This window comes from Pleurodeles waltl, chromosome 7 (assembly GCF_031143425.1).
Source record: "Pleurodeles waltl isolate 20211129_DDA chromosome 7, aPleWal1.hap1.20221129, whole genome shotgun sequence".
In the NCBI taxonomy this organism is placed as follows: domain Eukaryota; kingdom Metazoa; phylum Chordata; class Amphibia; order Caudata; family Salamandridae; genus Pleurodeles; species Pleurodeles waltl.
In genome coordinates, this window is record NC_090446.1 from 1,262,753,792 (window position 1) to 1,262,781,671 (window position 27,880).

The 27,880-nt window shown below is 41.7% G+C and overlaps 1 protein-coding gene across 2 annotated transcripts in view; it reads left to right on the forward strand.

Moving 5' to 3' along the window:
* LOC138246151 (cytosolic phospholipase A2 gamma-like) overlaps nucleotides 1-27,880 on the forward strand; it is a 643,618-nt gene that overhangs the window by 46,815 nt on the left and 568,923 nt on the right. The window contains exons 2-4 of one of the 2 annotated variants that reach the window (XM_069200429.1): nucleotides 3,487-3,521; nucleotides 3,762-3,876; nucleotides 14,866-15,008. In XM_069200429.1, coding sequence (XP_069056530.1) covers nucleotides 3,487-3,521; nucleotides 3,762-3,876; nucleotides 14,866-15,008 — 293 coding nt within the window. The remainder of the gene's footprint in view (nucleotides 1-3,486; nucleotides 3,522-3,761; nucleotides 3,877-14,865; nucleotides 15,009-27,880) is intronic. The other variant, XM_069200431.1, reaches the window with a different exon arrangement.

The window sequence follows — 27,880 nt, forward strand, 5'->3', positions numbered from 1 at the left end:
CTCTGGGCAGCTCCTTTGTACCTGTAGCAAACAGGGAGTCCCTTCTTGAAGCAGTAGAAGACAGGCAAAGTCCTTTTAGTGGTGAAGCCGAAGTGTGCAGCTGGTGCAGTCCTTCAAAGTGCAGTGTCCAGGTTCAGGTCAGGGGTCCAGCAGGGCAGTCCTTCTTCTTCTTTTTTGTGTTCCTTGCAGGGATCTGGTAGGCATCTGAGGTGTGGGTGCAGCTCTGCCATATTTATTATTGCGGAAGGGTGAAAAACAGGGGGTCCTGGTTCTCCAATCAGATGCAGGGTCCTTCCCCCTGTGATTACCACTTCCTGGGAAGTGTGGCAAAAATCAATACCAGGGCGCAACATTCTTCAAAAAACCATCATGGCTGAAAATGACTTTTGGAGGTTACGTCTGGCTGAGCCCACCCACTGGTGTGGCTACAAATCCTAAACACACCCCTCTCCTGTCCTCTTCTAATTTAATCAAGAGGGCACCTGATTGTCTGGAATTGCAGGATGTGAGGGAGGTGCTGGGTGCTCCAAATGTCCAAACATGCCTTTGAAGACCAAATTAGCAGCCCTCCCTCTTCCTGCTTCCCCATCTGCTGAGGTAGTTCTCCACCCCCAGGCCATCCTTTGTGTTCAGCCCAGGCCACACCTCACACATTGAGGCTGGCCAATCAGAGAAGGACATTACAGAGTTGAAGTTAGCAACTTTTTAGGTAGAGTTCAAAACTCTTTACCTGAACTAGTTATATTAAGTCCAACAATTGTAAGTTGTGGGATTTATTATAACAATAAATTTACTTAAGGGGACGTTGTTAATTAAAATAAAGTCTCCCAATTTTAGCCTATGGAGGCCATTCACTACAGTGAGGGAAACAATAATTTGCCTATTTTACCTCACCAGGGCTTATAAAACTATTTTATAAGGTCCCTGCTTATAGTTACATGGCACCCAACCCTAGGGGCACATAGGGCACACCTTAGTGGTGACTTATGTGTAACAATAACGTAGTTTAAGACTTTGGAAGTACATTTAATTCCAAAGTAAAATTTGCATATAACTTTAATTTAAAAGCAGCCAGCAAGACAGGCCTGCCTTTAAAATGACCCTGGGCACCTCAGCAGTACATATATGGGTGCACTACCTGTGCTCGGTCTCTAAACCTACATGCCTTACCATATACTAGGGACTTATAGGCAGGTTGACATAGCCAATTATAATTAGCCTAATTTGCATACACATTTTACACAGAGCACAGGCCATGGGACTGGTTAGCAGTACCAAGGGCACTATCAGAGTCAGGAAAACACCAGCAAAAAGTGAAAAATTGGGGCAAAAAGTTATGGTGCCTCTACAATCAGCCTTGTTTTCTCACAGCAGCCGTCTCAGGCTGGCCAAACACACATGCGCACTTAGGTTTCTCAAGCGTGGCTGTACACACAGCCAGGGAGGAGAAACTGCACAGACCCCAGTGTTGTGCCTGAGTGGCAGTCCAAGGTTTAGCATGAAAGCAGCACCAGGATTGTTGAGGAGCCTGTGCTGGTCACAAAAAGACCAGAGGAGCAGCATGGCAGGTGGTGGCAGCGGCAACGGGAAAACGTACTTATTTTATTATTATATATTTTTTATTTACCCCCTCCACCCCCTTCCCCTTTGAGAACTGCAGCCACCGCCGCTGAGCAAATGTGACATGATGAAATTAAAATTAGAATAAATACTAAAGGCATCTTGTTGCATACTCACTTTCCGAACCCAAGCAGGATTATAGTCTGGGGTGCTGCAGCATCCACCGCTCCTGTACTTCCAGAGCCTATTGGTATACATTTGTGCTACAGACTCTGTTGTGGGAATTGGGAGGAGCGAGAAGGGTATCAACTATTGCAGTGGTGCCCTGTCTCTTGTATGTGGTATTTGTGCTGTATCCATTTAAACATGGACTGAGGTTCTGTTTTATACAGACAGGGAGTGCGACAAGGTTCCATTGTTAGACTGTGTCTAAGGAACTTTGCAGTGCCCATGGGTACCAGTAGGCTAATTCCTAATAGGTAGGCTTGATTGACAACTTGGTGAAACAGCAAGGCAGACTGTCTCTCTTACATGTTGTTAGGGGCTTTCTTCTGCTCACCTTTAGATAAGGCTGCATTCCAGGGCTCCTGTTCTGTGCACTACAGTGGTCTACAACGGACATTGGAGAAACCACCCTGCAATCTCAGGCTTCAAATTACAGTGTATGGTATAAATAATACTACTGTTCCCAAAGCGAATGGGGAAAATACAAAAGTAAGAAAAAGATAAAAGATGAGCCCACAAAGTCAAAAGGAAGGGTCAAAAGAAAGAAACACATGACAGACATATAGCTTTCCTTCCACCCTCACATTCACTTATACTGTGGATCCACAACCATGCATCTAAACACCCATTCATCAAATCCACACAACCATCTATTTATCTATGTGCATCTAGACAGGCATCAATCCATGCATGCAATCTTCCAACACCAACCAGTGTCAGTTTATGCCTGTTTGTGTTGTCTAACTGCATGTGTATGGTCTGTCGACATATGTTTCAGTGTGACTATTGTGTATAGGTGTGTCACCTGTTCACCATGAACTGTGATTCTCCAAGCATATGTTTATCTGTTCTCCAATCGAAAGTTAAGGAATACTGTGTTTGAAAAAAAAAAAACAAAGGTCAGTATTGTTTTTTAGAAAAATAAGACAGGGACAGACCTGTAATACGGGAATGCAACACACAGATCAGCCTCTTTTTTTCGAAAAGTATGATTGGGACGGACCTGTAATGCGGGATGCAACACAAAGCTCCGTCATGTATTACTTTTTCATATAGAAAAATAAGATAGGAAGAGACCTGTAATACGGGTTGCAACCCATAGATCTTTCATTTTTTTATACAAAAATAAGACTGGAACATATCAGTAATGCGGAACGCAGCACAGTATAACATGGATAACAAGTACAGCATCATCCATGAAGAAAGAAGCAGAGGAGTGCAGAACGTACCGAGATTCGGTGACTGGCTCTCAAAGCTGGAGTCTCATTAGGTTGAAGATGACTGATCCTTAAGTGGGGGCAGAGGAATGTCCTAATCGGAATAGGAGAATTGCATAGTATTCAACCCACTCCTCTTCTACTGGAATGTTCTACTTGACCCCATAGAAGAGTGAATATGCACATTCAACAGTAAACTCAATATCAGTGATTATGCATATGTCTGGAATTTGGAGAGTATGTTTTTTTCATGCATTAAGTTTAGTAACTTTAAGAATTCGTCCTCAATAATCCTGTAATTACTCAATTGAGCTCTCCGGGTGCTCTTCAGTAGGAGAATGTGAAACATCGTGAGTGTACAAGCCATGATGGTTATTTTTATGCCTCATTTGAGAAAATGTAGTGCTGAAATAAATGTAAAACAACAGTTTAAATAAAAAAGATTCATAAAAAGTGACCAGTATCTACCTGTATCTGTCTGCAGACACGGAGTCAAAACGTGGGGACGACTGGAAATAGGTAAGAGCTCCTTTTTCTGCCTGGATTCCTTCCATTTATGTTATGTTAAGTTACTTAGATTTGCGCGAACTAATCACCTCGCAAGGGCTCTCTGGGCGCTTTAGCGCAAGATTAAGAAGGGTAGGAGTTAGAAGAGCCAATTCTTGGATAATTGTTTAAAATAAGCGTTGACTGTAATAGACATGTGCAAATGTGTGCCCTCACAGCTCTATATTTCTATTTGTTTTTCTTTTTGCCCAGCAGTACATATGTACACTTTACAAATGATATCTCGGACGGAGAAAAAAAATCTACTTGCGAAAGGGCGAAAGTGGTATCTGAATGGTATAAACGGCAAGGGATCACAATCGCTCCGGTATGTAACACCTTTATCGTGAAATCTGTACTTTCTGTTTTTTTTTTTGTGGCAAACAAGCGGCGATTATGAGGGAGAAAGGTGGATGGGAATCACTTTTTTTTCCCTCATCTTTATGTACGCTCGATGTTATGAACCAGTTTCACCACACGCCTATAGTCACACAAAAAAGAGAGATGGTCAGCGGGTCAAGAGTTCGAGCCCTGGGATGACCGTTCACCTTTTCTTCGCCATGGAGTAGCTTCTTTTAATTAAATTATTAATAACAGGACTGCAAAGAAAAATCAAGGCATACTGTGGGACACCGTAATTGTAAATCGATGTGTGCAACATGAGGTAAAGAACTACAGTTATACTTCATCCTTCAATGAGCGCTTAAATAAAAGATGAAGCTCGTGTCCTGATTCCGACTACAGTTGCAGAGTAAGACCGTAGCATGCACGCACAGAGATGCAACTGCCAGAAAATTGCATGTTTACAGAAAGATGTGGTGCTCCATAAATAATGCGCACACTAGGGGACATATTTATGATGCCCCTATTGCCACCTTGCGCCACATTTGCGTCATTTGTTTATGCAAATGTGGCATTAAGGTGGCATTTCCCACACGCCATATTTACAAAGTGATTGCACCATTTTGTAAACCCTTGCACCGCATTATTCCTGTACCAGGCATAATGTATGCAAGGGGGTCATTCCCACCTTTGGGAGGCCCAGAAAAATGGTGCAGTGAAATTTACTAGATTTCACTGCGCCATGTTTGGCGTCATTATTAACGCCTGCCTAAGACAGGTGTTAAGATGGCGTTTCCATTGAAAACAATGGGCCTTGCTGTGTTATGGCGCTAATCCCACAAAGCGCCACATTTGCGCCATAAATTAAGACGCTAATGTGGACACAGCTGCCATGGTGTGCCATATTGCAGGTGCACACATGGTGTCATTAGGGGGACGCAGTGGGGCGCTAGAAAAGTGGCGCATCATGAACTATGCACCACTTTTCCATGAATATGCCCCTAGGTATCTGCTCATGTGGAATCTCAAACACTGCATGAGTTAATAATGTGCAAATAAGTCAACGTATTGGTAAGCCAGGTATGAATGAGGGTACTAGCGTTTTTGAGGCATGGAGGGTGGTTGGGAAAAGGACTGAAGACTGATGTATTTAGTTTTATCAAACATTTTCAATGTTAAGTAGCAACATTAACATCATAATAATCAGCAAAATTCAATACACACGCTTCAGGAGATACCTAAAAATTATGCTGTTTACGGTGAACCTCACCATTCATGGCTAAGATACATTCCATTGCAAATTTTTCAGGCTATTATGACTATGTCAACCACATCTTCACATGCATGCATTCTACATGCCTATGTATTAACTTTCTGTCCTAACTAAGATATTACCATGATAGTGCCTGATTATGAGGTTATATGTTGCCACATATGATAAATAACGAAGTCATCGGGTATGCAATTTATCAGATGTGATAAGTCACACCTATTATGAGTTTGTGAAATAACATGGATTTTGATGTTTAAGGCACTAAAATTCACATGGTACGGTAAATACTGTACACATTTCCCCTGTTAAATTTCAGCATGTTTGATCTATCAAAGCTTGAGTTATTTAGCGCATTCGATAATTATTGGCTGCGTTAAATAAAAGCACTCTCATATTTCTGACCTATGCATAAACAGGGGTTTATGCATAAACAGGGGTTTACGCATATGTCACAATTAACCAACCCACTTGTCATCAGGGCCTTAGACTGATAAACCAGCTATTAATTAAAAACACTTGAAAAATGTTGCTTGTACTCCCTCCAATTTTTACAGATCACTCAAAACCATACATCATTTACGCTGTGAATTCATATTTATTTCACATTATTACTTGTTTCATTCTTGCACAATTTATTCCTTTGGAGATAAAGTTGACAATAACTGATAATTCACATCTGTTGGACAGACACCCATCAAGTATTCTTGAGTCTAACACTATTGAAATATATACTTTTACGACTCAGGAGGCATCACTTGCCTGGGCAATTATACTCCTAAATCCCGCTCCCCAAATAAACTACTTCAAATACACACTCTGCATTATGCCCCTTTCCTTCACTGACCACTGTTCCTGATCTTATCTTTCATACTGATTCAAGCACCTTTGTCCACTGGATTCTTTACAACAATTGCAGCCCAATTATCTCTGAGAAGTTAGCCCCGTTAGTTAGTAATACTATGACTTCTCATTGTAATGCATTGTTTCTTAGCTCTCCTTCTACGTCGTCTGCTCTATACTATTCAGTGCTCCATTCACTCTATCTATATGTTGATATTTACTGTTGTTTCTGAGGTAAGTATTGTTAAAACGAGGGCAATAACAGGGTCACATACCTACCTGTAGCACCGTGGGACATGTGGCCACTGTTGGAGTCAACCTCTAAGCTGTAAATCCAAATTATGCTGAAGGAACCCACCAGCTTCCTTCATAAACATCTGTGCCGAATATATCCAAGACTATGCTCGATACTGACTGTGAAGAGAAGCAGAGAAGACTATCAAAAGACGTCATTGGGCTTTAGACATACAGATAGTTTTTTTAAATAGAGGCTCTCTCTCTGGTCTTCTGCAGTCTCTTATAAGTGGCAGCTCTTTTCTGCTGAACATAACTCAAAGCTACTGTTACGTCAATTTCACTTGCATGCAGTTTTTGCTTTTACATAGATTTCACATAAATAATTACATTTATAGAAACTAAAAAAAACAAGAAATCATTCCAGCAACAGGTGCAGTTTAGTAAACACTCAAAGTATCAGTGGCACACAAACTCTAAAGGTAAAGCTTAGAGAATCGTTGTGAGACTGGTCCTGGTCCAATATCTTATAAACAGTGGTTAACTCCTTAACAGCTGAGTCTTCCACAGTGCTGAGTCTTTTTTGTATGTTTGGGGAACTTCACACTTAAAAATTCAAAACAATTGCTTTCTGCAAAAGGTATCTAACCCTAAATTGCATTCTTTTAAACCACATGTTGGGGATGCCCCTAGAGGAACCAAGAAAATAGCAAACATTTTTAGTACTTCAGATTTTTGAAAAGCGTTGGAAAAAGTGTTGTGCTAGGAAGTGTATGTGTTTTTTCTGTTTCTAAAATGGCATTGAACAAAGGTTTGCTGTGCTAGGATCACCTTTTTCAGCTTTCAGGAGTAGAGAGAACCACTTTTTTTTTTTAACCAACTTTTGAAGTGGTATTATATTTTACTTATTTTTTGTGGTGTCTGTCTGCTTATAGTTTGTGACAGACACAGGTGTGAACACAGTGCTTAATTTGTAATAAAATGAGTGCCAGGGCCCTCATTAGATGACTTCTGCACCTTGCGCTACTCATTGCCCTCAACAGCAGTGCCAAGGATAGTACCAACATATCTACTAACCGTCACACTCCTACATGTTTGTTCAGGTTTAGAAAAACTAAAGAAACTGAAAAACTAAAGAAAACTGAAGAAAAAGTGTAGTATTGCACAAACACAGAAGAGGAATGTGCTATCTTCTTAGCACAGTGCCACTGCCTTTACACGCCTAAATAGGAACTGACCTAATAGGAAGAGACCCTGTCATATCTTGAATTATAACATTCCAATACCTCCTAATGTGGATACTGCCATCTTATAAATGGAACTTTATAAGGTGAAATGCTACAACTGTCTTGCAACTAGTGGCATCTGCGTCCCAGGAAGAAAAGAATGAACTATGGCACTTTGCATCTCAATTGGATTTCTTTAGGATTGTTTCCTTTTGCACTTTGTGACATCCATCCTTCTCCAGGTTCCAGCAGGTGCAGAGATAACAGAGCAACACTGCTGACTGGAATATGCAGTTCTCAACATGGCTCCGCATGAAGAACACTCTGAACAATAGCATGCGGAAGATTTCTTCCTTTTCCAAAACTGCATGAACTCAGATAATCATTGATCTTTCACTTAGATATGAACACAAATGTAACTGGAGAAAGAAAAATAGCCCATGTGAGAAATAAGGTTATTGGTTGAGGAGGTGGGATCCCCACTCAGGCAACAACCACAACCCCTGTCCGGATAAACCACAAAAATCTCTAACTTAATCTGACCTAAAGCTTGGGTAGCTTGGCACAAAAGCAGTGGGGCTTAACTTAGAGCCAATGTTTTAAGTATTTATTCAGCACAGAAAAAGTAATAAAGGAAAAGCACAATACAAGAAAAATTCCAAACCAATTTAGAAAACATAGAGGCAATTTTAATGAATAAAATGAAACCAGAACGAAAAACATCAAATTAGTTGAACCAGATCAGAGGTATACAATTTAAAGGTTTTAGGTTAATATAGCACCCAAAAGCACAAAGGTCCACTCGCCGTCATCAGGTCATGCTAGACTGGGGGATAAGTTCAGGCCGACCGCAATAGAATGTGGGCAGGATACAGAGACCATGTTAGTCCAGATGAAAAGTTACATTCTCTAAGGCAAGCATGAAGAGTTCAAAACTTCAGGATTTCACAAGAGGAACGCTTCTAATGCCATCCAGGGATCCAGAATCTGGGGAGCCACTTCTTTGGGAACTTACTCTTGCAAAGGCCAGCAGGACTCTGGCAGGTCCAGTTGCAGGTCCAGGCAGGTCCATTTGTAGGTCCAGTTACAGCAGGTCAGCTGGGCAGTTTCAGGGAGACCTCTGCAGCATGTTGTGTCCTTGTAGCTCAGAACAGGAGATCAGCCAATTAAACCCTGGAGTTACTCAGGTTAGCCTGGGATGAAGGGAGCAGGTCTAGTCTACCTTCTCACAGAGCAGGGCAGGACTCAAGCTACAAGGTAGTCTGCTGAGGAGCAAGGCAGGCCTCAAACAGCAGTCCACTGGGGTTACATGACAAGTCTCCAGTGACAGGACAGTCCACTGGTAGCAGCAAGGTGGTCCTCTGAAGAACAAGGCAGGCCTTGAGCAGCAGGGCAGTCCTCTGTGCCACTAGGCAGGCCTCAAGCAGAAAGGGCACTCCTCTGAGGAACAATGCAGTCCTCCTTCTCTAATGTACCCAGGTCAAGTAGTGCACTGAAAAGATGCTGCGGAGTTCTAATATTTATACTGAGTGCTATCCTTTGAAAGGGGTGGTTTCCCTATACTACAACCACACCTGGTTCTGGAAGGTTATTTTCTTCCATTGTCAAAGCTCCAGGAAGTCAGGGGTGACAAAAGACTAGTATCAGGTTCCTTTGTGTGAGCTGGAAGAAATCCCTTTAAAATGTAAGCGGGCAGGGAACAACTCCACCCTTTTATCATCCTGGCAGGATGCCCATCCTACCACCCTTAGTCAATTATTGTTCACTGTCTGAACCCAATACACATTCTTAATTGGGTGTCCATTAACAGGCTCAGGCAGTAGGAAACTCTTAGAAGGTTGTAGACGGTTTTAAGCAGGAACATACCAAATTTCTTAAAGTGGCATTTTCAGAATTGTCATCTAAAATCCAACTTTACCATTAAATAGTATTTTAGATTACAATTCATTTGAGTCTAAACAGCATATCTCTACCTGCTACCAATCAAATGTTAGCACTTATTAAATGTAATAGGGTGACCCAGTGTTATCCAATGGAAAATCTAGGCCTCACAATAGTGAAAAATGAATTTAGGAGTTTTTCACTACCAGGACACATAAAACCTAACAACACATGTCCTTCTTTTGAAATACAATGCATTCTGCTCTGTGGACCTTTTTAGGGTGTACATTAGGGGTGACTTATAGGTATTAAAAAAGAGGGTTAGGCCAGACAACACATGTTTTCTGCCATGTTGAATTGTCAGTTCAAAACTACTCTAGAGGCTGCAATGGCAGACCTGAGACATGTTTTAACATTCTATTTTAGTGGTGGCATAATAGGTGCTGCATGCCTGAAGCATTTAAGTTTCAGGCCCTGGGCACATGCAGTACCATCTACTTGGGACATATAAGTAAATTGAATGTGTCAATTAAATGTAGACAACTTTTGCCATGTCATAGGCAGCAAGCATAAACATGTTAGCACTGCAGTGAATATATATATAGGTGCAAAGCCAAGCTGGATAATTAAGAATAAAAATGCATTACCATGAGGGTCAAATCCATCATCATCCTTACCAGCATCAAGCCGGGGAACCCTGAACAGCTGAGACAGGTGGGATCTAATTGGGCAGTGCACCCACTCCCACAATTTGTCAGTGCTCAGTTTTCCCTGCTTTATATACCTTAGATTAACTCAAAAGGAAGATTGAACCCTCCCTTCAGGTTTTGACTTAAAATGCTGGCTCTACTTGGTCTGTGTCAAAAACTTGCAAAACAACTGGCCAGGCCTTCCAGAGACAGAGCGGTACCTTTCTCTGCTGAAAACATTCTCACTCTGGTACACTTTTATCACCTCCATATCCCCCACAATATGTTCCCTGCTCTGGTGAGAAGAGAAAAAACATGTTCAGTGTAGAAAACAAGCTTTGTGGAAAAATATCTGCACCACCACCGTGACGGCACCTGAAGCTGAGCACAAAATGGAGTCAATGGTCAAGATGGAGTCGGTGGACAAATATAAATAGCATTACATCCATTTAAAGCAAGCACACTTTACTAGAGTAGTAAAAGCGGATATGTCCTTTTTTATGCCCACAGCCCATCATCCTTGTGAAAGGCATTTTAAGCAGCTGCATTTTACCCAAGAGGGACATTTAGCAACAAGTTATTACACCTATGTGACAAATTTGCTAATCAGTTGATTCTGACTTGACAGGGGCATTTAGTACAGTTCTGGTGGACTGAAGTCTTGCTAAATAATTCTCACCATTTTTTCTGACTCAAAAAAGGACATCTACTAATTACGTATGGTAGCAGTAGCTATATGAAAGGCCAGACCGATTGGCTTTGGCCATTGCTTGTTTATTTTATTTTTACTTCTTCCTCAATCCTATCACTGTTTCTCCCCCTCCTCTATACCTTCTCTATGTTACCTTCTCACCTTTCTCTTGATGACCTATACCTATTCCATGGCTTTTTGTGGAAAATAAATGTTGTCATTTTGGTTTCTTCCCACACAAATGTTCAGCAATTTAATTTAGACAGACTGACATTTTTCAGGATGTAAGAACATTAAAATGACAATATACCATATCCAGGCTATAACCGATCTCACATTGCATAGTAATTCATTTAATTTATATTTTTAGTTGACATCTGAAGGAAAGATGACATCTCAAAAGTTTGAGGGGCAGCTTGGAAGAAGCTGTCATTTTTAAGGTTACAATCATCTTTGTATTGCTTTTGAATAACTAAAGAAATGCATTGGGAAGTCAACTCCGGATGACTTAGCAAGAATGTAGGTAGAAGATTCTGTGTGCTGTTTGGAAAGCATGACTGGCCACAGGTCAAATAAGGGTGCAAATGTTCAGATGGTCTTGTCTCTAGTATTCCTTCACTCACCAAAGACAAGGTGATGCTGCATTCACCTGTCAGTCTTCTAATTAAAATATGATAGTTAAGAACCTTCCAACATGGCTATGGCAATATTGTTCACAAGAAGAACACCATCAAATGTGATTCAAAAATAATCAGTAACCTCTGCCTATTTGAATCACTAGACTCAAGTCATGCAGAGAAATCACATTCCAATATAGCAGAATTTTACCCGCATTAAAGTCAAATTGCATGCCAAAAGGGGTCAATATGTATGCTATTAAGGTCACTACAAAATACAAAATAATAGTTGGCAGACACCAAGACACAAATAAAGAACTAATTATAACTGTAATTTTTATGTGTTCAGATGAACCTAATCTAATGAGGCTCATGGTTAAATTTCCAAAATCAACACTGATGGTTGAAATTTAACAGCCAAACTAGAAAGAAGGAAGGTTGCAGTTCAGATTAAATCATGTATGTGTTGAATGTGTGTCGGGTTTACCTACATGGTAAACCACTGTTGACCCTGGCACGATTGACCCAACTGCTTATCAAACTGCTGTCCTGAGACTTTTTGTTGGTTCAGCCAACAAACCAATCTAGTGCGTGCTTTTAGATCTAGGTCTGTACATGTCAATTTGAATGTGCAGAAGCTGTTCTGTGACCAGGAAGAGCACATCAAGCATTCACTCTCTGAGGACATTAGATCATTGTCCACGTTTTGTGTTGTTGAGTTGAAGCAGTTTATGGAACACAGATCCTTAGATATCAGTCTCTAAGTGAAGTCATTAAATAGGTTTCTCCACTGGTCATATGGACCTTTGATTGTCAGCCTGAAGCCTAAGAAAGGAGCTATCATCAGCATAAATTTCAATGACTGTGAAACCAATTTGGCTCCACAGAAACAACAGAGAGGATGGTGTGCAACCATAAGGTTTTTATTGGCAAATTTGTCAAATGACAATCCTGGTCAGATAGCTAAAGTTTAGTGAATATATAAACAGAGAGTGTATATTAAAATTATCAAGGAATCTTTGTATATTATGAGGAAAATATGCAAAATATAATCACATGAGAAGCACAATATCGAAAAAAAGGGCACATTTATCACATAATCATGCAGTGCTTGCTGTATGATAGGGAAAGGTCAGGAATACATCTTATTTTATGATATACGGTTCATTCTTGTCTTTTCCTTGCACTGGCGCACAATGTGCTGTGTAGCACCAACACAGTCACCCTTGCACCATGGTGAAAATGTGGTTGCATAGCAAAAATAATTGTTTTGTGCAGGGACACCTTCCTGCACAAAAAAAATCCTCTAAGGCTTTTTCCTCTTTCTATGTGTGCTGTATTCTGGAGTAGGGCTAAAGAGGACTCACAAAGACTGCTGTACATAACGCTAATTCCAATGTCTACTAATGAATTCAGTTTTGCCATTTTTACTAGTAAAACATTGCAGAATTCATAAGTCTGCTTGCTGTATTCTACTCCTAAGGTCTGACTCTAGTAAAATCATGCATATCCTTCTTAATGACCCACAGAGACTAGTAATAGCTGGAGTACTAATTGACAATAAGATGGCCATGGCTGCTTTGCTAATAGGGTTAAGGATTGTTTTTGTGCAGGAAGGTGTGCCATCCTGCGCAAAAAGCAATCCTGCTGGAAAAAGTCTCAGGACATTATTTTTGTGCTGGAAGTTGTCCCTTTCTGCACAAAGACAATCCTGCCTGCAATGCCTGTGTTGATGCTAGGCAGCAGTTTGTGCTCCAGCGCAGGCCGAGAACAAGAATTTGACATATAAAATTAAACTCAGCCCATTCCTGAACTCTCCTTTTCACACAGTGCAACACAGCAAGGTGGCTTGCTGCATTGAGCTTTGGGAATATTTGATATATATGCCCCTAGGTTTATATGAGTACTTATAGTGCACTGCTTCCCTTGCAATGCATGATTGGTGAAGTGGAGGACTGACTGAAGTGTCACACATCACAGGCTACTTGGAACGTGGCGCCAAATATATAAGTTGAATTCTTTCTATTGTCCTGGTAATTGCAACATCTGTCATTGAAGCAATCACAACAAAACAAAATACCCTAAGTATGTGAGAACTATTGCCATTGCCAGTGCTTACTTTGTTATAGCTACCCATGTGGCAAGCTTTGTCCCCAAACTATAATAAACTATGAAACCAGGTTTAACTTTCCCAGATCCTGAGCATCATTTTTAAGACGGGCAGTATCACCTACAAGGTCATCAGATATAGCACTCCTGCGTGCATGGCTGAGCACATAAGCACCATTTTATGTTGAAAATGACAGAATGGGAACTAGGACATTGTCAGAATGGAGCTGAAGGAATGCAAGAAGAGAAAAACCAAAAGCACGGCTTCCACAACTACCGGCAAAGGATTTGGAACGTGATCAGAAAGACTTGATCCATCATTTAATACTTGATTCTTGTCTTCTAAAGCACTAACAGCCTGCATAACCAAAAACATCGTATAACCTGCAAATTATCTTGAATTTTCTCCTAGGGTTTATGTCTGATATTAGCTGCCTGTTGGTCTCTGACGACCACCAATAAATACCAACAGATACATACATGCATCATAAAATACTTAATCAAAATGAAGCCATTAAGAGAAAAACAGCGCACTCACTACAGTGAGTGAGATTGCAACCATTAACGTGTCTGTTTTTATATTACAAGCAAACGTTGGTACTCATACATTTGATAAGTGATACAATATATAATCGATACAAATACCTCACATCACTTTTCAAAATAATATACACATTTTGATAAGTAATACTTACATTTCTTTAAAGGGCATTTTCATTTCATTTTTTTTATAGTAGATATGAAGTGTAGCATTAGTAAGTTCTCATTTTAGAATTATGATGTGCACATTTCAGTCCTTCTGTGTATGTACTAAGTTCATTTTAGCACCTTGTTTGAAACTTTTATATACATATCAGTGTATGATTTTTAATATCCTCTTGTAAGAATTTCAAAACTTTAGAGTGACACTCGATATGCAGTACATCATAATATCCAGTGTATTTATCTCTGTATACAATGTATACAGATATATAGTGCAAAACGTGAACATTTGCATAGTTAATAATGATCCATGTATTTGTGACAATATGTGAAATGTTTCTGTGCAATGGAGAAAGACCGGAATCTTCCGAACTGTGACTGACACTGGCTGTGACTTCTAGGGTCTGAAACCACTACGAGTAGTGGCTGTCAATTATAGCAAGTGTGGGCATTCCATAGGAAGGGTGAAGTAGTTGGGACTTGGAACCCTTCTGTGGTCAGTTCTTTCCACTCGTTGTCCAGTTAACGGATGGTGATGACTTATGGTGATAATCATTCAAAATTCTTAGCAAGATGTGAATGCCACTCACTGCTAATTATGTCTATACATGTTATTGTAAGGCTTCTTTCTCTGATTATAGTTGTACTGCCAGAGTTGGCTCTGAGAAAACATATTTGTTATTCTTTTTTTCTCTCTGCTTTTCCATATTCAGGAAGAGGTGCCTACGATTGTTTTCTTGGGGTCTGGTGGAGGCTTGACTGCCGCATTAGCAATACTAGCCACCCTAGAAGAAATGAAAACACAAGGTCTTTTGGATGGTTTTATGTACATATTTGGATGTTCTGGATCAACCTGGTAGGTAAATAGTAATGCTATTTAATACTGATGTTCCTCTAATAGTTCTGCATCAGTAACAGAAGTTTATTCTTTTTTTTCCTCAAGAACTGTGATACACTTAAGGCTGTACCAAAGACTACAGCTTCCTCTTTAGAAATACACCTCTATATCTTTGTGCACATGCCATCCAATTACATCTCCTTGGGGGTTATTCAAAGTTTTGCAGTTCCTGGGCATTCCCTAAACACTGGTGTATCTCCTGCACATCCTATGTAGAGTGTTTACCCATATGTACCCTTGTACACATTCTAAATGGGTAGATAGGACATCAGTCATTTTTTGGCACATGCCATACTTCTCACAAACTTTAAATAACCTTTTTGGAATATGAATTTGCTTTCAACATCAATCCCTACCTTCAGGAAATACCCAGCATCATAAAATCTCTACCATTATTCACATATCAAAGCAGGCACATCTCAAATAAGATTCCTTATGTAGATTGCATTACATTACCTCCACATGAAAATACTGCATCAGCATGATTTGAATTCCAAAGATTCAAAAGCCTTTTAAGCAGTCCAAACCAACATTCCTATACACAGGACAGTATGATGATCTCTTTCAAGTTGACAAATTACATTGTTACCATAAAGGTAAGTGTTGTAAATTGGATACGGGTTGTTGGGGAGGGAGTGAAACCCTACTCAATAAGCAGCCACAGTCTCTGTCAAGATGAAACACAAGTGTACCCCACATTAACCTATGCTTAACCATCTGGTAGATTAACTTAGAGGCTATGTGTAAAGAATTTATACAGCACTCAAACACTAATTAAGGGAAATATAACACGAGAAAAATCCCATACCAATTTAGAAAAAGGAGTAACATTTAATAAATTATTTGCCACCAAAACAACAATCAGTAGAACTGGAGATATGCAATCTTAAAGATTTCAGGTAAGCAAACTGCTTAAAAGCACAAAGTGCCACTTTACAGGCCGATATAAGGACCAGGTTATTCCTGTAAAAGATTTACCTTCAAAGTCCAGTGAGAAGAATTTCATTCACAGTGAAAGGCACCACGGGGAGCAGGAAGGAAATCACAGATGATCAACAAGTTATTTGGAGAATAGGCCAGACGTTTCCAAGGGTCATCGTTGTAGCACAAAAATTATGTCGGGCATCGCTAACGGTTGTTGCTGGAGCTTCGCATTGGATCTCACACTGCTGGACATTGTTGGTGGTCTCTGTGGCGTGATGAGCTGGGTTAGCTAATACTTTGCATTGGTGAGGAGTGCTGGCTGCAAGATTTTGGCACAAAGAAGCCCATTTGTGAAGAGCCTAAAATTCGGGATTTTTCCTTTTCATCAGAGAGGACCTCAACTGAGGCTACATCAATGGTCCAGAACCTGAGGGGCACCTCTTGCAGGTCAAGAACTCAACTTCAACAGAGGCCAGGGAGGTCTCTTGGGCGGGGTCAGGAACACTCACTCCAACAGAGGCCAAAAACGCTCAGGCACATTTAGTTGCAGTTTTAGGTAGCAGGTCAGCTGGGCAGTTACAGAAAGCCTCTAGAGATTTTCATGTCCATGTAGATCACAACAGGTCAGCGTGATGACACTTAGAGACACTTCAGCCTCGCATGAAGGGTGCGGGTCGAGTCTTCCTTCTCAGTAGGCTGGCCAGCAGGCCACCAAGCAGCAGAGTAGAAGGGCAGCACAGTGGTAGGTCTTCTGTCAGCAAAGCAGCACAGCAGTCTTTCTTCTGGATCATCCCCAGGTCCAGTAATGTATTGAAGAGTAGTGTCTAAGGATCCATAAAGCCCACTTTGAAGTAGAAGAGGTTTCTAGGGAATTCTATGAGGTTTCCTGCCACCCCTGGCCTGACTCCAAGCAACCTGCATGAACAATGCAGTGGTGGCAACACTTTGTGTGAGGGCAGGGCTCAGCTATTTATTTTCAATGGGGCTGTGCCCAGCTCCGGCCCTCTCCTGCCTGTTTATGGTCCACCTAGGTACACCTAATATCTCTGTTTTGTGACTGTCTGGGTGGAATAAACCAAGTCTATCTGCCTGTTGAACACAGTCATGTGGCCCAGGAACAGACTGCAGGCACTAATAGTTTGAGACAAGAAAATGACAACTTTCTAAAAGTTTAGCAACACAAAAGGATGATGGACAGAGTGCTGAAACATTTCAAACACTCACTCCCAGTCACAGATCTGGGTTTAATCCATTTTACTTTTGCCGCCCATGTCCCCCCAGTTTGGACCCAGCCATATGCAAATCAGTCTTGACACTGTTCCCTATGGGAACAATTCAGCCCGAACTGCCAGGCAGGTCCTCCTTGGACCAGAAACAAGCATCCTGGGACCGGTTTCAGGGTATCACCCTTCATCAGCCAGGTTAGCTCGAATCCAGTAGCACAGTGAACACAGGAGCCACCTCTGGGCATACCCTTTCCACTTAGGGCAACTTTAGCAACACAGAAGGATGATGGACAGAGTGCTTGTTTTTGCACTTTCTAAAAGTGGCATTTTCAAAATTGTAACTTACAATCCGACTTTACCACTGAAGAGGGCTTTAAATGGACACCAAACTCAATATTCCCTACCTCATTCCAATTGAAAGTCATCACTTATTAAATGTGTTAAGGGAACCAAATGTTATTCAATTGGAGAGGTAGGCCTCAAAGTAAAGAATGAATTTAAGAGTTTTTCTCTACCGGATATGTAAACATAAAAAATATATGTCCAACTCCTAATGTGCAATGCACCGACCCCTATGGTCTGTTTAGTGCCTGCCCTAGGGGTGAGTTACATGTATTAAAAGTTTAGGTTTAGGCCTGGCAAAAGGTTTAATTGACCAGGTTGAAATGGTAAACAACTAAATACAAAGGCTGCAATGGCAGGCCAAAGAGATTTTTAAAGGGCTACAAAAGTGGTTGGCACAATCAGTGCTGCAGACTCACTAATAGCATTTAATTTACAGAACCTCAGTACAGCTAGTATCAATTTGCTAGGGACCTACAAGTAAATTAAATGTATCAATTGGGTGCATGCCAATTTAACCATATTTTAGGGAGAGAGCACAAGCACTTTAGCACTAGTTAGCAGTGGTAAATTGCACAGAATCCAAAGGCCAGCAAAACGAGTTCAGTAGAAATGGAGGAGGAATTGGGGTGGGGGGATCACCCTAAGGCTAATGTCATTAGTGATGTCATAAACGACGTCACAGAACATGTCATGCGTGAGGTCATAAGCAGTGCATGGCAGGGGTGGAAGTTATAGTTAGTGAATTTCCGTGTTTTTTTACTTCAAAACATTAAGTTTATCACTGAGAAATTCACTTAACTATGACATTACTTTCTAAGGGTTTTTTGAATAAAAAAAACCTCATATTTTAGGACACTTAACTATAACTTTACCTTTGGTGCCTTTGGTGTTTACAATGAATTTCTAGTTTTTTTAAATATAAAAATATATTTATAAAGCTGAGAAAATAACTACTCTAACAATGTTTGTGCTGAGAATTTTCAGCTTCAGCTTCTCAGTTGCTGTAACTAACAAATTCAGAAATATTCCTGGCATACTTTTCATAATCTTTGTATCTATCATTACATAAACACCATATTTATATTTCAAAAAGGCACTGATCACCTTTTCCCATACTATAAACTATGGGGCGTCGTTATGACTCCGGCGGTCGGTGGTAATGTGGCGGTAGTGCCGCTAACAGGCTGGCAGTACATACTGCCACATTATGACATACCGGCCAATGTACCACCCCGACCGCCATGGCAGTAGCAGCCGCAGGGCTGGAGATAACAATGTCCAACCCGGCAGCCGCTACTCTCCTGCATCCGGCATGATGACCCTGCCTACCGCCATGGTTTTCGTGGCGTTCATAATGCCACGAAAACCATAGCGGTAGGCCCTACCAGTGACAGGAAATTCCTTCCCTGTCACTGGTAGGAGGCCCACCCACCCCCCTAACACTCACACAGGCATACACGCATGCATCCATTCATTCACACACACATCCGTACACACATCCAAACTTACACGCAGACACACATTCACATTTCCATTCATTCACATATTCTCACACATGCACACACACGCAAGCAACACTGCACACTCATTCGCATGCATGCACACACTCACACCTTCATGCACACATCCCCACACACACAACAGCCCCCACCCCTTCCCCTGTCGGAAACCCAGTTTACTTGAATCCAAGGGGTCTTCCGGCAGGGGACGGGGCGCTGTTACCGCCAGCATCACCCGTCAGCAGAAAACTGCCAGGCCATATTATTATTCTTAATATGGCTGGCCGCAGACTACAGGTGTGGCGCTGCTGGTGGTAGCAGCGCCACCTTAACACCGTCCGCCAGCATTGCCACAGACGGATTTCCACCCTTCCTGTGGCAGAAATCTGGCTGTGGTCGTGTTATGGAGGACAGATGTTAGCCGCGGCAACGGTCTTTTGGCAGCCATCGCTGTGGCGGTAGGCGGCACTTACCGCCAAAGTTAAAATGTGGGCCTATGTGTTTTCACTATGTGCATCCATTTTTAAGGTGTGTGATCCCTCTCGCAGGAGGCTCGCAGGAGACTCATGAGATTGTAGAGTTTTATATTTGTTCTAATCTGTTCTTTGTCATCCGGTCAGTTATTACTGAATGGCAATCTTTAATAATAAAGTGAATACAGTATGTATATTGTATTAATTATTTTGTTTGCAAACTTACCTTCTCGTGAGACAATAGCAGGAGCCAAGTACACAATCCCCTGCATTGACTAAGAGGAAGCTTTGTTTCCTGCATGGCTCTCGTAATCTGCTTGCAAGATCATACATTTGGAATTAAGGACTAGATGTACAAAGATTTTTTATGATTGCAAATGGCCTGATTTCGATTTGCAGAATCTCGGCCATTTACGACCAGAAAAAAGCACTTTTGGATGTACCAAAACCTATTTTGTGATTCTCGCAAAATGGGTTAGTCATTTGGAATTAGGAAGGGACGTGTCAAGGGCGTTTTTCTGTGATCAGAATGTCATCAAGGAGTCCTTGTTCTGGCAATTTTTTCAGATGAGGCCTTGTGGGAAGAAAGTATCTTCCAAATATGTAATTTGCAAGATATGCAAAAAACAAAAAAGAGTTTAGTAGGGTGAGCCAGAAAAAGCAATATTCCATCAGTATCACTGGGATGTGGCATGATTTGAGAGCTATGTACCTCGAACGCCATGCTCAGGCTGAGTTAGGCTGTGCTGTAGAGCTTGATAACTTACCAGTGGGGTCCACATCTTTTCAACCTAGTAACACTGTACATGCCCGGGCACTCACCACACAGATAACATCCCTGCATATAGGAACAAAGCCCTTTGTAGCTGCTTATGCAAGGAGATTATTTATTCTTCTGAGTCAAGCAGGGCAGCACAGGACAGCCTTGTCCAGGATCATAAATATCCACCTAGGCAGTAGTTTTTAAAACACTTTTCTCTACATTTTTCTCCTCTTTGTTTTAAAGAAGATTTTTTTTACTCCCTCCTTCTTGTTTTGGTTCTATCCCCGTTTAAAAAAGAAAACACAGTCAAAAATGTTAAAAAATACAACAAAATACAGTTATTCAAAATGTTAATTGAAAAAACTATTTTTAGAGCTACCCTACTCTTTCATTATGTATTTTGTTTATGCTGTGTACTTCTTTTTTTCTGCTTGACGACCCATGCAAGACACTTGTGAGAGCCATGATGCTCCTATAAATAGCATGGGTGATTTGCCCGACCCTTTTGTGAGAATCAGACATACAGTCTTCCACGTCCACTGCGAGGGGGTAGTGTATGTGTTCACGAGTGACTCGGAAGACTATCCTTTTATAATTGAAGTTGCATTTTCACTGAACATATTCTGTTGTAATAGGTATAATTTATATGCACTGATTTTCGTTACTCCTCCACTTTTTTTCCCAGCAGTCCTGTGAGACTGTCGCAAGATCGTGAAAACACTTTAGAGCAAAATGTACAAGTTTCCTTCACTTTAATGGTTATTTCTTTTAAACCCTACTAATAGACTATGGGGAGAGACTGGCCTCTCCACTGAGACCTTGCATGAAGATAGCTACTTTGTAGAGTTAGGTGTAAAGAGACACTGCCTCTCCATTCACACCTTTCCCAGGATCAGTAGTATGTATAGTAGGGTAGGGATGGTACTCACCTTACATGTAAGACCTCACTATTCTATAGTAAGTTTATGGAGTACTAGCATTCCTATTGACAATTCTCCCCAGGGTAATAACCGTATTCATTAGTGTGTAGCAATGGATCTCCCTGTCCACTCACAGCTCTACCCAGCATGACATATATATACAATAGAAATCAGGGAAATGTTGTCTTCTGCACTAATACCTATGTCCAAGCCAACTTGGATATATAGTATACAGTAGTGTACTGAACCAGTGCCATCTGTTATCACACCTCTCCTTTGAACAAGAGCGATATATAGTGCTATCTGGGAAGGTAGTCATCTCTCTGCTAACACATCTCAGCAGGGTAAGTGGTGTCACTAATAGAATTTGAGAGAAATGTATCTCTCTAATTCATACCTCTTCTCGTGGTGACAGGTATGCATAGTATGCTGTGGTGAGAAAAGGCCCTGTTTCCTGAGACAAGTCTCTTGCATGATAATTATGTGTAGCATAGTGTGTAGAGAGACTGACCTCTCTCCAGTGATGTGTCTCTTGGATAATCACTGTGCAGATTAGGGTGTGAAAAGTGGCTTATCTTTGTGGTCACACCTCTCCCCATTATGAAAGAAGTACAAGTAAAGTATGGAGTTGAAATTACCATAATGCTCATAAATATATTTTGCATAACAACTACAGATGGCTATGATATGAAAACACACTACCCTCTCTGAGACATCTCCCCATAGTAACACATGTGTAAAATACATTGTGGATAGACACTACTCTCACTGCTCATACCTCTTTTCATGATAATGATTGTTATTAGTAGAGAGTAAAATGGAGTATCGTCTCTGTTGACAACTGTGTCTTGGACAACCAGTGTGCATATGTGAATGTACAGATGCACGCACCTCTCTCTCAGACATTTCCTTATGGGGACAAGCATGTGTAGTACAGTGTACACAAACTCTGGGCTCTGTGCTGAAACTTCTCTCCAGATTGTCAAGCATATATACTAAGATGTGCAAAAGAACTACCCTCTCCACCACCAGATAGCAGTGCATAGTTTACTATGAGAATGCATTTGCCTCTGTGCCATAAACTGCCTGTTGTATAACAATCTTTATTCTACAGTGGAAAGAAGCACTAACCTTTCTATAATACCTTACATACACATACATTCACCAGAACAGTTACATTTCTTGATGAGTGAACTGCCACTTTAAGTCAACATTAGAAAATTTTAATAATTTTAAAATATTTAAAAGCTTTTAAGGAAAGAAATCAGTGATAACTTTAAACATGTTATTTAAATAAAACAATTTGCCAACATAAACAATCACTCCATTAGTAAACTACAACAACAACAGAAAGAAACAACAAACCTTACAAACTATATTTTTTCCTCCCTCTCATTAAAAGGCAGTAATACTTTCTCACCTTTTTCTTCATCTGCCTACTGGATTTTGATGTACGTAGATCTTTTTTTACTTTGTTTCAGCCACCTTAGCCTGCCAAACAATATCTCAATACCCTTTTCCGGCAGGCTAGGTGTCAAAACAGTTAATTATAAATATGTAAAAAGGAGCTGAGCAGGGAAACTAGAAACAACGAGTGTATTATATCATTTACGGGAATGTAAAAGTATTCTAGATGCAGTAATTCTAAATGGCTGACATATAATTTCTAATGTTTGAACAGCCAGCCAATCAGAGTGCTTGCTCTCACAAGACTCGCAGGACCAATCAAAGGCTCAATATTTAAATTTGCACTTTCATAGGGTATTGTACTAGTTATAGTTACTTGAGATAAACGTAACCATAACTGCTGAATTTCCAGGGTTTTGTGCAAGCAAAATGTGAACCTAACTACAATGTCCCTGCAACCTTTTTTTTTCAGTGAATTTCGATGTTTTTTTTAACATTAAGTAACATTAAGTAATTCAAATTACTGTATGATAATTCAACCACTGCCACCCATGACCTTCAGCTGTGTGCAGCGGGGGATGGCCACAGGGCCTGGCCAGTGACCAGGTACTTTGGCCAACACCCTAAAAGCAGCAAACCATGCACCAATGCACGGCCTTCAGCCTACCCCCCCATATGCACCCAACTCCAGTCACACACGGCCTTTGGCCTTATACAGTGGGGGTTGAAAACAAGGCCTGGATTACACATAGGCTCTGCAACCAACCCTCTATAAGCAGACATCCCCACACCATGTACAGCCTTCAGCTGTACATGGAAGAGGTTGACTTTAGCCAACCCTATAAGCACACAACCATTTGGCCATGCATGGCAGGGGTTGGCCATAAACCAGGCCCTGCAGTGTACCCCTATATGCACCCAACCACATACCATGCCAAGCCCTGTGGCCAACCCCTCGTAGGCCACCAACTCTGCACCTCGCATGCTCTTCAGCCGTGTGTGGAGGGTGTTGGCTGCAGGGCCTGGCCTGGAGCAAAAACCCAACTAAGCAGTCAACCCGTACCATCAATGACCTTATGAAAGAAAAGAAAAGGCAGCAGGGTAGGAATGCCCTAACCCCCTAGCCTTCTTACTGGGGTCCCCTTAGGAAGCGGCCAGGGCAAAAAAGCATCATTTAAACTTTTTTGCTGCAACATCATTGCAGACTAGCAAAGTTGATGCAATTTTTTTTTTAAAACAAGTCTTGCGGGCAGGGAAACAGATGAAAGATTGCTCCTGCATGCAGAGATCTTTATATTTAGCAGCTTCCTGTGTGCAGGAGCAATGCTGGCTCCTGCAGAAGGAGACAAGGAGCTGGCTGGGTCCGCAGGGGCCTTCAGACCTCCTGCGGTCCCCATGTTTGCAAACTGGGTGCCTGGGGTGACCCCGGCACCAAAGGTATGTGGTCAGTGTATTTTTACCCTGCCTCCTTTTCTTTTCTTTTTCAAAGCCATGCATGGCACAGGGTTTGCTGCTCAATGGGGTTTTGGCTGCAGGACCTGGTGTGTGGCCAGGCCTTGTGGCCAACCCCCACTATGCACAGCCAAGAGCAATCCGTGGAGTGAGATGTGGTGCATATACGGGGTATGCCAAAGGGCCTGGCCACTGGCAAAGCCCTTCGGCCAACTCCTGCCATGCATGGTTGAAGGCCATGCCTGCTATGGGGTTTGTTGCTGATAGGAGGTTGGCTGCATGGCCTGGCTGGAGGCCATGCCCTGCGACCAACTTCCACCATGCACAGCCACTGGTTGGATTAATGTAAAGTAATTAAAATTACTTAACATTAAAAAAAAATCATGGAAATATAGTGAAAACACCAAAGGTTACAGGAACGTTATAAGAGAAGTAGAGTTTTAAAAAAAGTACAAATTCACTTAAAAAAACAAAGGTTAGCGGGACATTATATTTAAGTTCAGATTTTACTCACACTAAACCATAGAAATTCATCAGTTACAGGTGGGGTTACTATAAGTAACTATAACTCATGCCCTAAGATAACTATAACTCGCTCTCTTCCCATGCACTGCTAATTACCCCACATAGCACATCACTCAGGAAATATTTGATAACATTATTAATAATATACATGTAATATTTTCAGTAAAATTATTGAGGCGAAAACTGTGCATAGTGGACGTGCAAGTTATAGTTACCTTTGGGCACGAGTTATATTTATTTCAGCTAACCATAACTATAAATGATGAATTTCTGTGGTGTTGTGCAATAAATGTAAAACCTAACTACAAAGTCCTCTAACCTCAATATCCAAAGGTTAGCAGGACGTTATAGCCCTGCAGCCTACCCCCTAAAAGCACCAAAATGCTGTGCTGTGCACTACCTTCACCAAACACCCCAAAAAAATGAAAGGGGGCTGGTTACAAATACCCTAAGCCCCTTGCTTTGGACCCCACCTGGGCCAAAAAGCATTTTTCTAAATTTCATGAATATTCGTGAGCTTCGTGGTACATTTTAAAAGACACACTTGCAGACTCCTGTGCTTATTTTAATTGTAGCACCCGGCTGGGCCAAGTCCCAGGGCCATGCCCATTTCATTTAGGAAATGGACAGGGGAACACAGGCCCCTCCTCCAATGGCTTTATTGAGCCCTGGGACCACCACTTCCCTGGGGCTACATTTAAAATATGTATAGGTATAGGTAAATATGATAAATATGCAGCTCCCTTTATGCAGGAGCAATACTTTAATCTCTTTCCCTGTCTGCATATATTTTTACATTTGTGTTGATGCAGGAGTGTACATTTTGACTAAAAGGTACACATATGCATGACAAGTGTAAAATACTTTTAAACAGGTACCATTCCATTGCTGGAGACTAAGCCATTAATGCCCAGTCCAGTCAATGGCAGACAAATGCAAAAGGTACTTACCTGTATTTTTTTTTTTTTTTTTTTTGAGTGAAGATGCTGCTGTCAAGGGGGGGGGCAGGATGAATGGTTCCATGTCAGAGACTGAATGGAAAAGAACAAACTGGAGGAGCTAGCACCCTATTCCCTTTGATTCTGCCATCTCGAAGCAGTCGGCTTGCAAGAAAAGCTCATTGTAACATGGATAGTGGTACCCTTGTCTATACCACCCTCTGACAGCTGTTTTCCCCAGACGCCATCAAGGCAGTCGGTGAATGGCTGGCGGTGTTGGTGGGACTCCAGCAGACTCTAGTTCAGCACACCCCAAACATCTAAATTCGGCTGGCAGACCACCTAGTTGGTGGTCGTGGTTTCTACCACCGCCATGTTGGTGGTGACAGGACCACCCAACTCGTAATCGGACCCCAGGTACTAAATAATACTAACGACTGCTGAACACCAGTGTAGTTATAGTTGGGATCTAGTTACTATAGGAAGAGCATTTTTTGACTTGCCAATAACTTTGGCGTCACTTGACGAATCTTCACAAGTTTTTCAACACTAACTTCACTGTCAGTTCAGCTGCTGTCTTGAACGTTTTGGGGTGATCTGTCAAGTGTGGGGCTGAGAAAAACTAGATGGTCCCAAAATGCATTTCCCCATGCATTTTCCCATAGGGATTCTGAACATGACCACATAATGAATCGCTGCACAGAATTGGACCAAATTTAGCAGAAAGTTAGTTTTCAGTCCAGAAAGCATGCCTCTTGTGATTTGGTATAAATCAGTTCAGTAGTTTTTGAGATATTGGAGTTTAAAAATATATAAATATCTAGGGACATGGATCCTCAGTGGATCCAACTGTTGCTGTGCTGATATCGGATTGGCTGCCAACACTTCAAAGAGGAAGGGTTGGCAGCCATTTTGTGACTCAGCTTCTCCTGCTGCTTGCTCCCTTTTTGGTGGGAGCTTTGAGAGCTCCCACCATGTAAGAGCAAACACTCCGGTTCCAGCAAGTGACAGATGTCAAACAGCTCTCACTTGTTGGAAGTAGAAGTTTCCTCAGTTTCCCTGCCTGCAGAAATGAGGGTAGGGAACAAAGGAAACAATTGCTTTAACAGACAGGGAGCTACCTATTTAGCAGCTTCCTGCATGTGACAGCAATGCCCGTTCCAGCAGGATGCTGGGAGCCGGCTGGGACCTTCAGACTCCCCCGGCTGGGACCTTCAGACTCCCCCCGCAGTCCAAGTGCACATTGGGTGACCTGCAGGGCACTCGGAAGAGATGTCTGGGACCCAGGGCCGAGATCATGTCAGGAGGGGGGCCACACAGCCCCCCTCCCTAAAATTATAAAAATGAAAGTATATGACTGGACCCTGGTAGAATGGGTCCCTGGGGCTGAAATCGGCAGAGAGAGGGGGGGCCACACTGCCCCCTCCCCAAAAATATTTTTTTAAAGTAGCTGGCCGGGTCCCAGGGAGTGGGGTCTCTGGGGCCTAAATTGGCCATAGGAGGGGGGCTGTGCAGCCCCCTCCTCCATTTATTGAAGGCCCGGCTCCAGGTGATGGGTCCCCGAGGCTGAGATTGGCCAGGTGAGGGGGGCCATTCAGCCCCCTTCCCTCACACTGCACATTGATCCAACGAGGTAGCACTTACTAGCTAACCATTAGAAAGTGTTCCAGTTGGGTAAACATTTTGTGCAAACTGTGGATTCTTGGTGGATAAAGGAACAGGTGAGCTTCAATTCTGGCCATGATGCTCATTTCACAGAAATTAAGCCTTATCAGGAAGCAGTTACAAATATGAAACGTAGTCGGTGACCCAGTTGAAGCTCCATGTCTAGAAAGGACACAGGATCCTAACTCTTGGGCTTTACGAAGGCAAAGCAAATGTTTACACCACAATTCCATGTTGAAAAACAATCTGAAATGTTTTGTGGGGGTGAATGCATCTTTCATCTACTAGAGCACAATCAGTCACTCTCACACCCACTCTCTCATTCTTTGGCCATGTGCGGCATGGTGTTGGGTGGTTATAGGGTGATGGCAGCAAATCCCTGCCGCGCACAGCCAAAGGCTATGCATGGCTCTGGTTGAATTAATGAATAGTAATGAGTATTACTTTATGTTAAAAAATCCCCTATAAATTCAATGAAAAAAACAAAGGTTACAGGGATAATATATTTAGGAAATATAATTATAAAAACCTTAGAAATTCACTTAAAAAAAACAAAGATCACATGGACATTATAGTCAGGTTCTGAATTTACTCGCACAAAACCATGGAAATTCAGCAGTTATAGTTAGAGTTGTTTCAAGGAACTATAACTCGTGGCCTAAGGTAAGTATAACTCGTGCCCTCGGCATGCAC